Source organism: Protomyctophum bolini (genome assembly GCF_963924005.1).
Source record: "Protomyctophum bolini genome assembly, chromosome: 16".
Taxonomy (NCBI): Eukaryota; Metazoa; Chordata; class Actinopteri; order Myctophiformes; family Myctophidae; genus Protomyctophum; species Protomyctophum bolini.
In genome coordinates, this window is record NC_137877.1 from 17716134 (window position 1) to 17730113 (window position 13980).

General features: G+C 49.5%; 2 protein-coding genes across 3 annotated transcripts in view; both read left to right on the forward strand.

The window, feature by feature from the left end:
• The window catches only part of tmeff2a (transmembrane protein with EGF-like and two follistatin-like domains 2a), a 133739-nt gene that overhangs the window by 35532 nt on the left and 84227 nt on the right, over positions 1–13980 (forward strand). The window lies entirely within an intron of this gene.
• LOC308330347 (structural maintenance of chromosomes protein 1B-like) lies at positions 567–4346 on the forward strand (the record flags this gene model as incomplete). The annotated part of the gene is made up of 1 exon (XM_080785195.1): positions 567–4346. The coding sequence occupies one exon, from the start codon at positions 567–569 to the stop codon at positions 4344–4346; it is 3780 nt and encodes a 1259-aa protein (XP_080641321.1).

The window sequence follows — 13980 nt, forward strand, 5'->3', positions numbered from 1 at the left end:
TAAAATCCATTCTTCACTCCTTTCGTGTTTTCAGTAAAATTAATGTATTCATGGTTGTAGGGGCCAGATAGGCTAATGGGATGTTTTCATCTCCATACAAGCCTTTGCATGTTTTAATCCGCTTTGCCTCCTTTCCATTCAAGCCTCCAGAACTCCCATTCTTCCGTCCTTCCTTTAGTCACAAGCTGGATTTGGATTTGTTCTTCGTATGACTGCGATGTGTTGTGTGCTCATAGATGTTCGTGTTGTACTTGCGAATAGGGAAAGAGACTCGGCACGCATGAAGGTCTCCCGCATGAAGGCCTCTTCTGTGGAGTTGGTTCCTTTTTGCATCCCCATCTTTGTTAAGATGGTGGATGATGCAAATTGATGACGTCATTAAACAATGCCGAACCAATTTACAAGTTAACAGCACGTCGACGCATTAGCTAATATATCAGTTCGTTTAGGCGAGCGAAGCCCTCACATGCGGTCAACCATAGATCTGTTGGACAGCGCTCATTAACCCTGTTATCTCACGAAACAAAGAACTTCAGATAGATCTTTCCAGCTTAAATTCCTCCACAATGGGCTTCCTGAGACAACTAGAGGTGGAGAACTTCAAGTCGTGGCGAGGGAAGCAAGTCATCGGACCATTCATGAGGTTTAACTGCATCATCGGCACCAACGGCTCGGGCAAGTCCAACGTGATGGACGCGCTGAGCTTCGTCATGGGCGAACGCGCCGCCTCACTGCGGGTCAAACACGTCAGGGACCTGATCCACGGCGCCCACGTGGGACGGCCTGTCGCCACCACGGCCCGGGTCACCATGCGGTATCGCCACGGCGACAACGGGCAGGAGCTGGTCTTCTGCAGGAGCATCTCGGGTGACGGCACCACGTACCACGTCAACGGGGCGCCGGTGGCGCCGGCCCGCTACAAGGAGGACCTGGAGAAGATCGGCATCGTCACCAAGACCAGGAACTGCCTGGTGTTCCAGGGAGCCGTGGAGTCGGTGGCCATGATGAGCCCCAAGGACAGGACCAAGGTGTTCGAGAGGATCAGCCAGTCGGGCGAGCTGCAGGAGAGCTACGACAGGACCAAGAAGGCCATGCTGGAGGCAAAGGACCAAACCCAGGTCCATCTGAGCAGGAAGAAGGCCGCCATCGCCACCAAGAAACAGCTGTCCCACGACAGGGAGCAGGCCCAGAAGTACCAAGCTCTGCAGGACGAGCTGAAGCGCAGCAGCCTGCAGCTGGTCCTCTACGAGCTCTACCGCAACGAGCGGGAGGAGGAGAGCCTCGGCGCGGCACTGGCGGAGAGGCGGCAGGCCGTCAGCGACCAGAGGCTCAACCTGGACAACTGGGAGCAACGGCTAAGCAACGTCAGGAAGGAGCGCGAGCGACATGACGGCGAGCTGCAGCTCGTCGACAGGGAGATCCGCTCGGAGACGCACACGCAGTCGCTGCGCGCCTCTCGCTACACTGAGGCCCATGTTAACTCCTCCCACCACCTGGGGAAGGCCGAGGAGGCGCGCCAGGCCCTGCAGGAGGCACACACGCAGAGGAGCAAGAAGAAGCAGGAGCTGAAGCAAGGGAGGAAGGAGGCGGGGGAGCTGGAGCGATCCTGGAGGAGCCAAGAGGAGCAGCTCCAGAGACATCGAGGCCAGGAGGAGCGAGATATCGAGCTGGAGGAGGGCCAGCTGGAGCGGTACAAGCAGCTATGGGAGGCGTCCCGGAGGCAGGGGGCGGCGCTCGCTCAGCAGGCCCACAAGCTGCAGTGGGACTTGAAGTCCGACCAGGACAAGATCGCCTTCGACCGGCGCAGGAAGGAGGAACTGGAGGTCAGCGTCCAGGCCAGTCAGGGCCGGCTGGAGGACCTGACCCGGCGCTCGCAGAGGCTGGAGGAGTCCAACCGGAAACTGGCTGCCACCTTGGACGACTTCCGCGGCGACGAGGAGAGATTCGGCCAGGATCTGCAGCGTGACCGCCAGAGGAACGAGGAGCTGAGCGAGGAGATGGGACGGGTCCTGACCAAGCTGAGGGACGCCGGCGCAGAGAGCCAGGAGAGCCGGCAGCAGCAGCGGCGCAAGGAGGTGCTGGAGAGCCTCCGCCGGCTGTACCCCGACGCCGTGCTGGGCCGTCTAGCGGAGCTCTGCACTCCCATCCACAAGAAGTACCAGCTGGCCGTCACCAGGGTGTTCGGAAGCTACATGAACGCCATCGTTGTGAGCACAGAGAGAACGGCCCAGGACTGCATCCGCTTCATCAAGACAGAGAGAGGAGAGCCCGAAACATTCCTGCCCGTCGACTACCTGAAGGTCTCTCCCGTCGACCAGCGTCTGAGGGACATCCCGGGAGCCAAGATGGCGTTAGACGTGGTGCAGTGTCTCCCCGGTCCAATGGCCTCCCAGCTGAAGAGGGCGCTGCAGTTCGTCTGCGGCAATGCGGTGGTGTGCGAGACCATCGAGGAAGCCCGCAGCGTGGCGTTTGACGGCCCGCAGCGCATCAAGACGGTGTCACTGGACGGCACCATGTTCTCCCCGTCAGGGCAGATCAGCGGGGGCTCCAGCAACCTGCGCAGCAAGGCCAGGCGCTGGGACGAGAAGGAGCTGGACCAGCTGAAGGAGCGCAAGGAGGAGCTGACGGCCGAGCTGCGCAAACTCACCAAGATGACGAGGAAGGAGGCAGAACTCAAACAGCATCAGTTTCAGGCCCAGGTCGCTCAGACCCGACTGGAATGCCATGTCACTGAGCTGGGAAACCTCTGCAAGACCGACATCCCCGAATGCCAAGCGGAGACGTCCCGCCTGGAGGCCCTGCTGGGCGGCCTGCAGGTGGACGTCCAGAGGAAGCAGGAGAACATGGAGGTGAAGGAGGCAGCACTGAACATTACTAGGCACAAGATGAACCAGCTGGAGGATGCCGTGTTCGTCGACTTCTGTGCTGAGATTGGCGTGGGAAACATCCAGCAGTACGAGCAGGAGCACCACAAGGAGCGGGAGGAGCTGGAGCAGAAACGGCTGGAGTTGGACGGGCAGATCTCACGTTTGAACGCGCAGCTGGAGTACATCCAACAGCAGCTGGAGAAGCAGGAGAGGAGGCAGGCGATCCTGGAGGAGACGATCGCCAAGGAGGAGCGAGCGACGGAGGATCGGAAAGCGGAGGAGGAGAAGCTGCTGGAGGCGGTGCAAGAGAGTCGGAACAAACTGCAGGAGCTCGACAGCCACCAGCAGACCAAGAGAGCCCAGGCGTCTGACGCCAAGAACAAGCTGGACAAGATCGCCAAGAACGTCCGAGAGATGAGCAGAGAGCTGGTGAGGCTGCAGAGGCTGCAGATGTCCACCGAGGAGTGCGTGGAGCAGAGGCGTGCGGTCAGACACAACCTGCTGCTGGACTGTAAGATCCAGGGCGTGGAGCTTCCTCTGACATCCGGGAACCTGGACGAGATCTCTGACGTCCAAATTGACGAGGAATCGTCGGGGAGCTCCAAGATCTACACGCGAGAGGCGCGTCTCGTGGTCGACTTCAACGGCCTGCCGGCCACGCTCACCGTGGCGGAGGGAGAGGAGGAGGTGGAGGCCCAGCTGAAGAACCTGAGAGAGGCCAAGTACTCGGCGGAGTCGCTCCTCAGGAGAACCGCTAGCCCAAACCTCAGATCGCTGACCGACGCCAGCCAAATCAAGGAAGAGTTCAGGGAGGCCCAGGAGGCATTGGACGAAAGCACCTCGGAGGCCCGGGCCAGCGCTGCCGAGTTCGACCGCGTCAAGTCCCAGCGCTGTGAGCTGTTCAACAAGTGCTTCGAGCATGTGGCCGTGATCATCGACAAGATATACAAGAGGCTGTGCAAGAATGATGGCGCCCAGGCCATCCTGGGCGCCGACAACGCGGCGGAGCCGTACCTGGATGGCATCAGCTACAGCTGCGTGGCTCCCGGGAAGCGCTTCATGCCCATGGACAGCCTGTCGGGAGGGGAGAAGACCATGGCCTCGCTGGCGCTACTCTTTGCCCTGCACAGCTTCCGTCCCGCGCCCTTCTTCGTCCTGGACGAGGTGGACGCCTCACTGGACAACACCAACATCCGCAAGGTGACGGACTTCGTCCGCGAGGAGTCCCGGCGGGACACGCAGATCATCGTCATCTCCCTCAAGGAGGAGTTCTACAGCCGCTCCGACGCACTGCTGGGGATCTACTCAGACTACGACGAGTGCATGGTCAGCCGCATGCTGACCGTGGACCTGACACCGTACCCTCTGGACGATGAGGATGACCGCGAGGATGACCGTGAGGATGACCGCGATGAAGATGAGGACCGGGCAGCGCTTGATGTGCTGGAGCCCTCCAACCAGTGTGTGTCAACCTCGTAATCTATGTAAAGAAATCACACTTGTGTGCAGTGAGGGACGCCTTTTAAAGTTAGTTTAATCAAAACATTTATCTGCCACTAGGTGGCAGGAAAGGGTAGTTAAGCCTTGCTAAGGCTTTTTCCCCATATGTGGGTACTTTCATTTCATTGTAAGGAACGGCTAATGTTAGCAATAGCTCACGATGTTTAGCAACTGGGCCAGTGTTAAAAGTAGATTTTTCTCGAAACAGTTTAATTTGATATAATAAAGCTTCATGTATGAGATATGTCGTACTTGGCATATAAAGAATTAACCATAGTTAACCACTTCAGCCAATCTAAAAGCTCACAGTATGACACACTGTGAGCTTGTAGATCTGCTATTTTCAATTCATTTTTAGAAATAGTTTTGAGCTGCATTTTTTGAGGGGCGCCTCCTATGCCCATCTTTGTGTGTCTGTGTGTACCACATTTGAAATGTTTTGATTGGCTGAGCACAGGATGTGATGTATGTACGTACGCCCCTCACTTTTTTTTCCTATTCATTTGAAAACATGTAAAGCGGAACATTCTGCATTCTGCATACTGACTTTCTCCTTTTTTCAGGTAGATTTTTAATTCCTGACTTCCTTGTAACAGACTACTTCTACATCGTGCTATTGGTTATTTTTTAAATACGTAAAACAATTGGGTACTTCTTTTCCACCACTGCCCTCCTGCCAGGCTGCCACCCACCCATGGGGCTCAGTGCCGCCGCGCTGCGGAGCTATACAGTCGTATCTTCACAAATCTCGACACAGGTGGTGATTAAAGGCGGCCGTTGTAGAGTCAGTCAGCGCGTCGATGGCAGCACCCCTCTCGCTGTCTTATCTTATCTGTGTGGCTCATGAAGGCTTGGAGCGAGCGGGAGGCTGCTGGCATGGTGCGTCCATAACGCATGGCGTTTACCCGTTAAGACCTGAGGCCCATTCTAAAGAATGCCTTCTAGATCTTAACCATTTTCTAAACCTATGATGAGAAATAATAAAGGGAAGCTCCGCACACTCAGATCTGCGCACAATCAATCAATTTATTTAGCAAGCTTTCGGTCTACTGACCTTCTTCAGGCCTATGATGTAATAGGTGCGTTGACTAGCTTTGTTCACTGACGAAAACAACATGAAAACAAAATAAAAACTACGCTACAGTACAAATCTAAACGCTAAATCTGAGATCAAATATACTGACAATTTTGTCAACTAAAATATTAGGGAGGGACTAGTGGAAGAGATCCAGTAGAGTGTGGTTGCACTCGGGTGTTGCACTCTGAAAATAGCAGATCTCCAAGCTCATACTTTTTATACTGACTGAGGTTGAGTACATCATCATATTGGCTTCCTACTGCTACTTTGACAGTCATGAATCAAAGTGTTTAATAGTAAGTATGTATGACTGGCTGCCCGCTGGTGCTCAGGATGCAGTCTGGAATCTAATAGAACTCAATTGTCGGAGGACTGTTATGTTTCAGAGGCTGATTGCTTGAAACCTTCTACACATTGTGGGAGATAAATACGTTTTCTGTCTTTTGTAGATATTATTGTTTCAGCGTAATATGCTGGGTATTATTGGCCAGCATAGTCTCACGAGCCAGACTATGTCAGACCCACAATGTTCAAATGCTTCCGTCATACAGTCTGGAACAATGTTTGCTCTGGGAATTATCTGAGAATAAACCGCTTCCGTTTCATGTTTACAGTCGTGTAAATGGATCATCATGTTAATCAAAAGCATAATAACAACTTAAACCTTAACAACCCTCTAGAGTTACAACTGTACTTTGACCACGCACGCACGTGGCACGCATGCACGCACACACGCATGCATGCGAACACGTGACACACACACACACACACACACACACACACACACACACAAACACATATTTCAGCTAAAAGCGCATCGCATCAACCAAGTAGTATTGTATAGGGCTTAAACATGTGGTGGTTGTCCCTGTCCCTCATGGTACCTGGCCTACAGCATGCATGTATCATATAGTCCATGATAAATTATGAATGTGTACAGTATGTAGTATAGCGCGTCCGGCTATAGCTACACCTGTCACACTGACTGAGTCAAGGCAGCTATGGGAGAGGGAGGTAGGCGGGCGCTCAGTGAACCAGCAGGATCCACCGGCTGTTTTCGCCGGCACCCGAACCTCTAGACCAGGGGTTCTCAACCCGTGAGTCGCGACACTCCAAATCGCGAGACACGGCCAAAGCATTTCCGGGGCTCCCCAGCCAAAAACGTTGAGAACCCCTGTTCTAGACCAGAAATCACACAGGCATGGTGGGTCAGGCTACTTTTACTCAAGTAAAGTCTTTAATGCAGGTATTTCACTCCCCCCATTATTGTGATATTGCCACTTTTACTTAAAGGGGAATATCACTCATTTTCAACATTGTCATGTCATTAATATACCTTAGAGGTGTTTCGTGTTAATAATACAAATGTCCCCCCATTCTGTGTTGCCTAGAACTGGAGGTCTGAAAAAATCACATTATGAAGTACATCTTTGTGATGTCACTGAGATGTACTCGGGGGACTTTTTATTATTTCCACAAAACAACTCTAAGGTATATTAATGACGTAGTAAAATGTTGAAAATGAGTGGTATTCCCCTTTAAGTTAAAGACAAAACAAAACACAATAAATGATGTGAGTAATGGCTCATGGAGGGACCTCTCGTCTCCTCTCCTCCCAGGAACTGAGCATGTGTGTCAGCCCCGGCGCGGCTCATGGCTGGCCTGTCAGACACCATTACAGAGGAGCTTGTCTCCGGCGACCAGGCCGGAGAGAGAGAGAGAGCGAGACTCCTGCGGGAGACGGCAGGCAGGCTGGGCCCTAATCAAGAGCAGACTGCCAAGCGGTTAAAGAGGCTGCAGCGCGAGCCAGGCAGCCATCTCCTCTCCTCGTCTCTCTCCCTCTATCTCTCTGCCGTCTCTATCTCCATCCACCCACCCCCCCCTCCCCACACACTCATTCATTGGGAGAAACTCTCCCTCCACCCGCCCTCGCTCCCTCCGGTTGCCTCCATCACTCTCTGATTCTTTCTCATCCCTCCTTGGCCCAGAGTGTAGCTCACCCACCCCGTCTGGATCTATCACTACAGTATATGGCTGGATGTATACTTTAAGATGTCTGTTGCGTAGACCTTTTCAGGCCGTGACCTCTCCCCCCTCCCCAAATAATCATACTGCATGGGGACCGGTCCACAAGCACTTGGATTGTAGGAGTGGAGACACTACATTTAGTTTGACTCAACCCTGACAAGCACTTGGATTGTAGGAGTTGAGACACTACATTTAGTTTGACTCGGTTCCACAGGATACATGTTGTGAAAATAGACCATGTATATACAAGCCCACAAAGCAAAGCATCGCATTGCGAGGCGTTCTGAGCTTGTGCATCTGCTATTTTCACAACGTTTGCCTCTTTCTTATTTTCTTATTATTATTTGACAATTTGGCCAATGTTTGAGCAGTTTTCATAGTGTAGTTTGTTGATTACTTTTGATGCAGTTATGGTCTTTCTTTTCTTTCTTTTGTTCTTGTTGTTGAGGTATGAAAAGTCTTATCTGGGGGACCCCAGAAATGATGTGGGGAGTGGGACCCACAGGTAGCCTGATTATCATATGCAGTCAACTCAGAGAGTGGGCGGGATCTTTGGGCTGGATCCAGGCTAACCCACAGGTAGATTACCTCTGTCATAGATGGCTAATGTCATAGTAACTGACGTTACAGGCTGTTTTGTGATAAGGAAAAAGATACGCATGCACACTGATTATCTGCTTGGTACATGAGTTAATTATTTAATAAAGGCAACGCTTCGGTCCCTCCAGACCTTCCTCAGGCATAACACAGCACAAACAGCACAAAAATCAACCAATCACAATAGACAGAGTCTAATTAGAAAAGAGGTACAGCTTGTGATGATCATCAATTTGTTGACATCATTTAAAGGCACAAGGACAAAGGCACAAGGCTGTTTTGTAAAAGCTTTTGGATAATTATTGCGTCAATTAACGATTCACGTTGTAGATCTGCTATCCTATGGTATCTTTAGAGAATGTTCCCCCCCAGAACAGGGATGTTGGGGTTTAAGAGGTTGAACTTCAAGCATGAAGTTATTTTCAATCTGTCCTAATGGAAAGGGATAATTCCAGTAAGATGCCTGGGGGCGAGAAGTGATCCCGCGCTAAAGGGCGAGGTCGCCTGCACTGGCCATCTATGAAGCGTGTCTTGAGTGTACAGGGTTTGATGAGGTCAGATCAACGTATGGAATGTCAGAACAGGTCAGCTCCATATATGGAGATATAAGGGTGGCAGCAGGAGCAGTGTCTTGAGTGTACAGGGTCTGATGAGGGCCCAGGTAGGGCCGGGCTTTAATTTTCGGGCCTGTTCATTTTCGGGCCTCTAGTTCTAGAGAACTCTAGACGGGCCCGTCTAGAGTTTAAATGAACTGGTATCAGTCAAAAGGGAGACATCGAAGAGGAAGGATGGATGGGGAAGGATCAACATATGAATGTCAGAACAGGTTATGACATATATCCATGTACTAATATTGATGACATTAATTGCGACAGCAGGTCGCATTTACTATGACATAAGGGATCTCCATTCCTGATGATGTCAAGTTATGTCACGAGACCTGGGCACCATGTATGGGGGCATTCCCCATGTATGGGGATTTTGAGTAATTGACACTGACAGGAAATGCACGATTCCATTGTTAACTGCGACCTCTGGTCGCAAATTACATATTTACGTACCTTTATATGACATAAAGGTGCTATAAAGTAACAATGTAATTTAGGGGGTGAAAAGGTCATTTACAGGGGTGACCTGAGATCAAAAATAGTTTGAGAACCACTGATCTATTATATCTGTCTGTTCACAAACAATGCAAGGCATCATGGGAGCAGAGGGTTTTCCACTCACTCAGACAAACTCCTGGCACTCCTGTCCAGGGGGCCTTTGTAGGCACAGCCGGCCTACACACACTCCTCTCTCTGCCCAGGGGGCGTTTGGAGTTGCACCAGGCCTACACACACTCCTCTCTCTGCCCATGGGGCCTTTGGAGGAGCAGCAGGCCTACACACACTCCTCTCTCTGCCCAGGGGGCGTTTGGAGTTGCACCAGGCCTACACACACTCCTCTCTCTGCCCAGGGGGCCTTTGGAGTTGTACCAGGCCTACACACACTCCTCTCTCTGTCCAGGGGGCGTTTGGAGTTGCACCAGGCCTACACACACTCCTCTCTCTGTCCAGGGGCCTTTGGAGGAGCAGCAGGCCTACACACAACATTGTGTTGTCTGGCAAAAGGAAACACATTTATCACTCCAGAGCGCGTTCGCCTCTCAACAGGGAGGAACCTTGGCTGCGCCGGCACTCCGTTGCATTTTGTTTTCCCTTCATGACCCCTAAACCCCCCTCCCTCCACCCTCCTCCTTCGGTGTTATGTTATATTGAGAAAAAGGTTAAAGTTTGTCTGCCTTCAAAAACAGAGCAGTAATAGAGGTGTCATCTCTCTCTGTGGCCTCGCTGTTTGGATCTTATCTGATGTGGTTTGACCCAGATCACCCGTCACTTAGCCTGCTGTCTGTCCCCTCTCTCTGTGTGCCTCATAGTTACCCAGGGGTATAAAGTAACTAAGTATGCACTCAAGTACTGCACTTTATAAGTACAATTTTGAGGTACTTTTACTTTAGTGGGGGGTTCCACTGCTGTGCACGTTGTATGTGCACATAGCTGCCCTCTTGCTGATTATTGGTGGTGGTGGCAATACTAATTTGAGTCTGGATTTATAAACAAAGTAAAAGACGAAATCCAGACAATTAACTAATTAATAGGTTTGCTACGCACGCACGCACACGCACACGCACACACACACACACACACACACACACACACACACACACACACACACACACACACACACACACACACACCTCCTCCTCCCTCCAGTCCTTTTACATTTCTCTTCTTCTCAGTCTCTCTCTAGCCAAGACTACATGAAGAGTAACAAACTAACAGAGTAACGCAACATGTAGTAACGGTTACTGACTCGGAGTTACTGAATTTGAAAAATAATGCGTTACACTACAGTACGAAACTGGCGAAAATAACGGCATTATGTCCGTCACAGGGTGTCCGTTTGGCTCCGACAGAAAACAAAACGATTGGCAGTGTTGGGCAGTAACTCATTACTAGTAATAGATGTTATTACTTTACCCAGTAACAAGTAGTGTAAGGTACTACTCTGCCAAAACAGTAATATTATATCTATATATATATATATATCTATTTACTTTGTAAAAATAGCACATATTAGTGATATTATTACTCAGGATTTGTTGGCTACCGTTTGAAAACATTTTATTTAAAAGGTCAAGAGAGATTGCTGCATGCTTTATATTTTATAGAATGGTAATCCGTGTCTCAAATGCCAAATAAATAATGGACCTTAATATGAAAAGGGTTGAAAAACAGTAAACCACTGCTCTATGTGCAGAGCATTGGAGTAGACGTGTGTGTATCATTCACTATCATTTAGGACCAAGGACCCCGTACCCCACTTTGAGAACCAGTGGTTTTACAAACCTCCCGAGACCAAACTGTGGCAGGAACTGTAAGCGTCATGGTGGAGAATTGACTGGATTTTAATTAATGAATAGATTAAACGGACGTCTGTGTCAAATGTCACAGGGGAGAGTCAGAGACAGGGACACAGACACAGGCAGAGGTGTATCTATATCGGACAACAGAGTCTGTTTCTTGTCAAGAAAGCATCGATGGCCACAGGTCGCTGCACTGCTGGGCTGCTGTCTCGCCCGCTCAGCCACCGCGGTATAACGGACCCAGAGCATGTCCGTCAGAGTCGATAACGCTGTGGGCGCTCTGATTAGTGCAGGAAAGCATAAGTAAGGATTGTGCCCAGGGTGAGAGAGAGAGAGGGTGAGAGAGAGGGAGAGAGGGAGAGGGGGAGGGAGGGAGGGAGAGACGGGAGGGAGAGACGGGAGGGGAGGGGAGAGAGAGAAGGAGGGATTGAGATAGTAACAGACAGAGGGAGAGAGACAGAGAGCATTAAGTAGGACGTGTGTTGACCAGACAGGATGGATGGATGGATGGTTATTTGGTTGGTTGTATTGTTGGTCGTGGCGGTGCAGTAGCATCCTCTGAGGCGAGCCCTACTTTCAGGGAGATGCTTATTATTGATAGGGGTGGATGATAGCCCTGGGATACATGTACGAGTTGCATAACCTACTGTATAATTGGTGGAGCAGCCTCTAATGGCTACAGGAAATGGATCAGCCTATCAGTCGGGTCTCTGGTGTGTGTGTGTGTGTGTGTGTGTGTGTGTGTGTGTGTGTGTGTGCGTGCACATGAACCTGTGCATGGGTGTACGGAGTCTGTAGCCTATACCTTCACTGTCGCATGGAAACGTATGTCCAAAACTGTTTTTTTTTCTTCAGTTTCTCTCCCTTGTTCAGGAAACAAGGGAGGGAAGAAGTACCTGCTGTGTACCTGCTGATGGATCCAATGTAATATTTTCCATGTATTCTAATTTACTCACAAGCTGTTGTTAATAATCTTCATTGCTTTCATATAGTTGTTTTGGACAGAATCAATCACTTTCAAATTGCATGGTGTCCAAATTTTCGGTTATGTAATAAATTTTAGGCGACGCATTTCCAAATGTTTTCAAAGGTAGCTCATGTAGAAGCTCACTGCAAGCTCACAACACATTGCACTTTGAGTTTTTGATCAGCAATTATTATTGTAGATAAGCGTTTTGTTTTTGTTTGTTTTTATTTTTTATCACACGATTTTTGTAAAACGTTTTTCCATTCATCCAGTGTCAACCGTCTAATGTAATCCTGGGTGCTACACTTCCTCTGCTAACCGCAGCAATCGCAGCATCTTTCTGTGTGCTAACACGCCACACAGAAAGATCACAGACACAAACAGAGATATGCATGGCAACATCATAGCAGGATCAAACCCTACGTGTAAAAAATAGTGTAATTACTAATTTGTCCTAAGGTAACAGGCACGTTGTAAGCACCGCTGTATGGCTGCGTTCTGGTCATCATTTTCTCAGCATGACGCAAACCGCTGTATGGCTGCGTTCTGGTCATCATGTTCACAGCATGACTCAAATCGCTCCGAGGCACAAGTGCATTTATTTTAGCCGCTCGCACGGCTAATAACACCCTCACAGTCGTAGGAGTTTAACAACGTGGCAAATTACATGCTATAATATCATTATGCACAAGGCCTTTCAAGGCATGTAATTTTCTAATGTAATTATAACCTAAGATCTCAATTCCTTTTATCCACTTAAGCCCTATATGTGCTTTTAGTCGAGTCTCCCGGAGCTCTATGCTAGCCCCCCCAACTGTTTTAGCGCTACATTAAAGATCTTCTGCGATGGCCGATGTACAAGCTCAAGTTATTTGATGTGTTTTATATGTGGAGTTATAGTTCTAGTGCTCAGTGTGAATGTCATACACACGGACCTTTTAGATGACATAAAGTTGACAGTTATTGACAACCTTCACCTATAATGACATCATTGACATGCAGTAAAAAGCATGGCCGCCAGGATGAACTTGAAGGTGAATTATCTATAATTCTAACAATAATGATGTTTATCAAGTAACTCCAGTTTGCCGTGCTATGCGACCTTCATGGTTCCTTGGAATAAAAGGGAAAACAGACATCCAGACAAGGCCACACATTCTCGTCAGGCCTCCGGTGCGGTGCCTGGCAACCCAGACATCAAGTGCTGTGTGTGTGTGTGTGTGTGTGTGTCACTGTCAGGGCCAGGCCAGTGTTTAGTAATTGGCCATTGATGTAGATATAATGGAGCTCACAGTGGCTGATTAAAATATCAATGTTAACGGCCGTCGGCGCTGATTGCACCACTTGATACTAGAGGTGGGACGATTGACTTACTTCCCGATTCGATACGATATCGATACTTAGGGTGCTCATTCGATTTATATTGCAATTCTTAAATATATTACAGTTTGATTTATTGTGATTTTTCAAGTTAATTTGCTTTTATTATACTAGAAAATATTTCTTATCAGTCTATCAGTCTACATTAGTCCATGATACGTTTAATGATACACTTCAATGCAGCCAGATCCCCTAGAGCCCACCAGAGCCCCGCTCTGGTGGGCTCTTGGTACCAAGATAGAGCATGCAAGCCTAGCTGTGGTTGCAGTAGCCCTATGGACCAGCTTATGTCTGGTGTGCTGATTCGCTGTGCTTTGACTATACAAGCCGTTTCTTTTCCTAGAGGGGGAGGGAAGCTCCCTTCGGAACTGTGCAGATAATGTTTCAGAGACATTGGCCAAAAATGAAAAAAAACGGGATGAGGCAAATGGCTTTGGACAGAGTCATGGGAGGGGGAGGGGGGGTGAGGCCTGAAATGTCCAAACATCCCATTAACCTCTGAGGCATTAGCATATGCTGCTTATAGATCGAGCTACTCAGCGTTAATGGTAGACAATTTTCATTAATGGGAGATACTCTGGCTTTCAGGGACAAAAAACCTGATTAACCTTCTACTGTAGGTTTTATGAATCTAGTGCTGCCACTGCGATGAGCT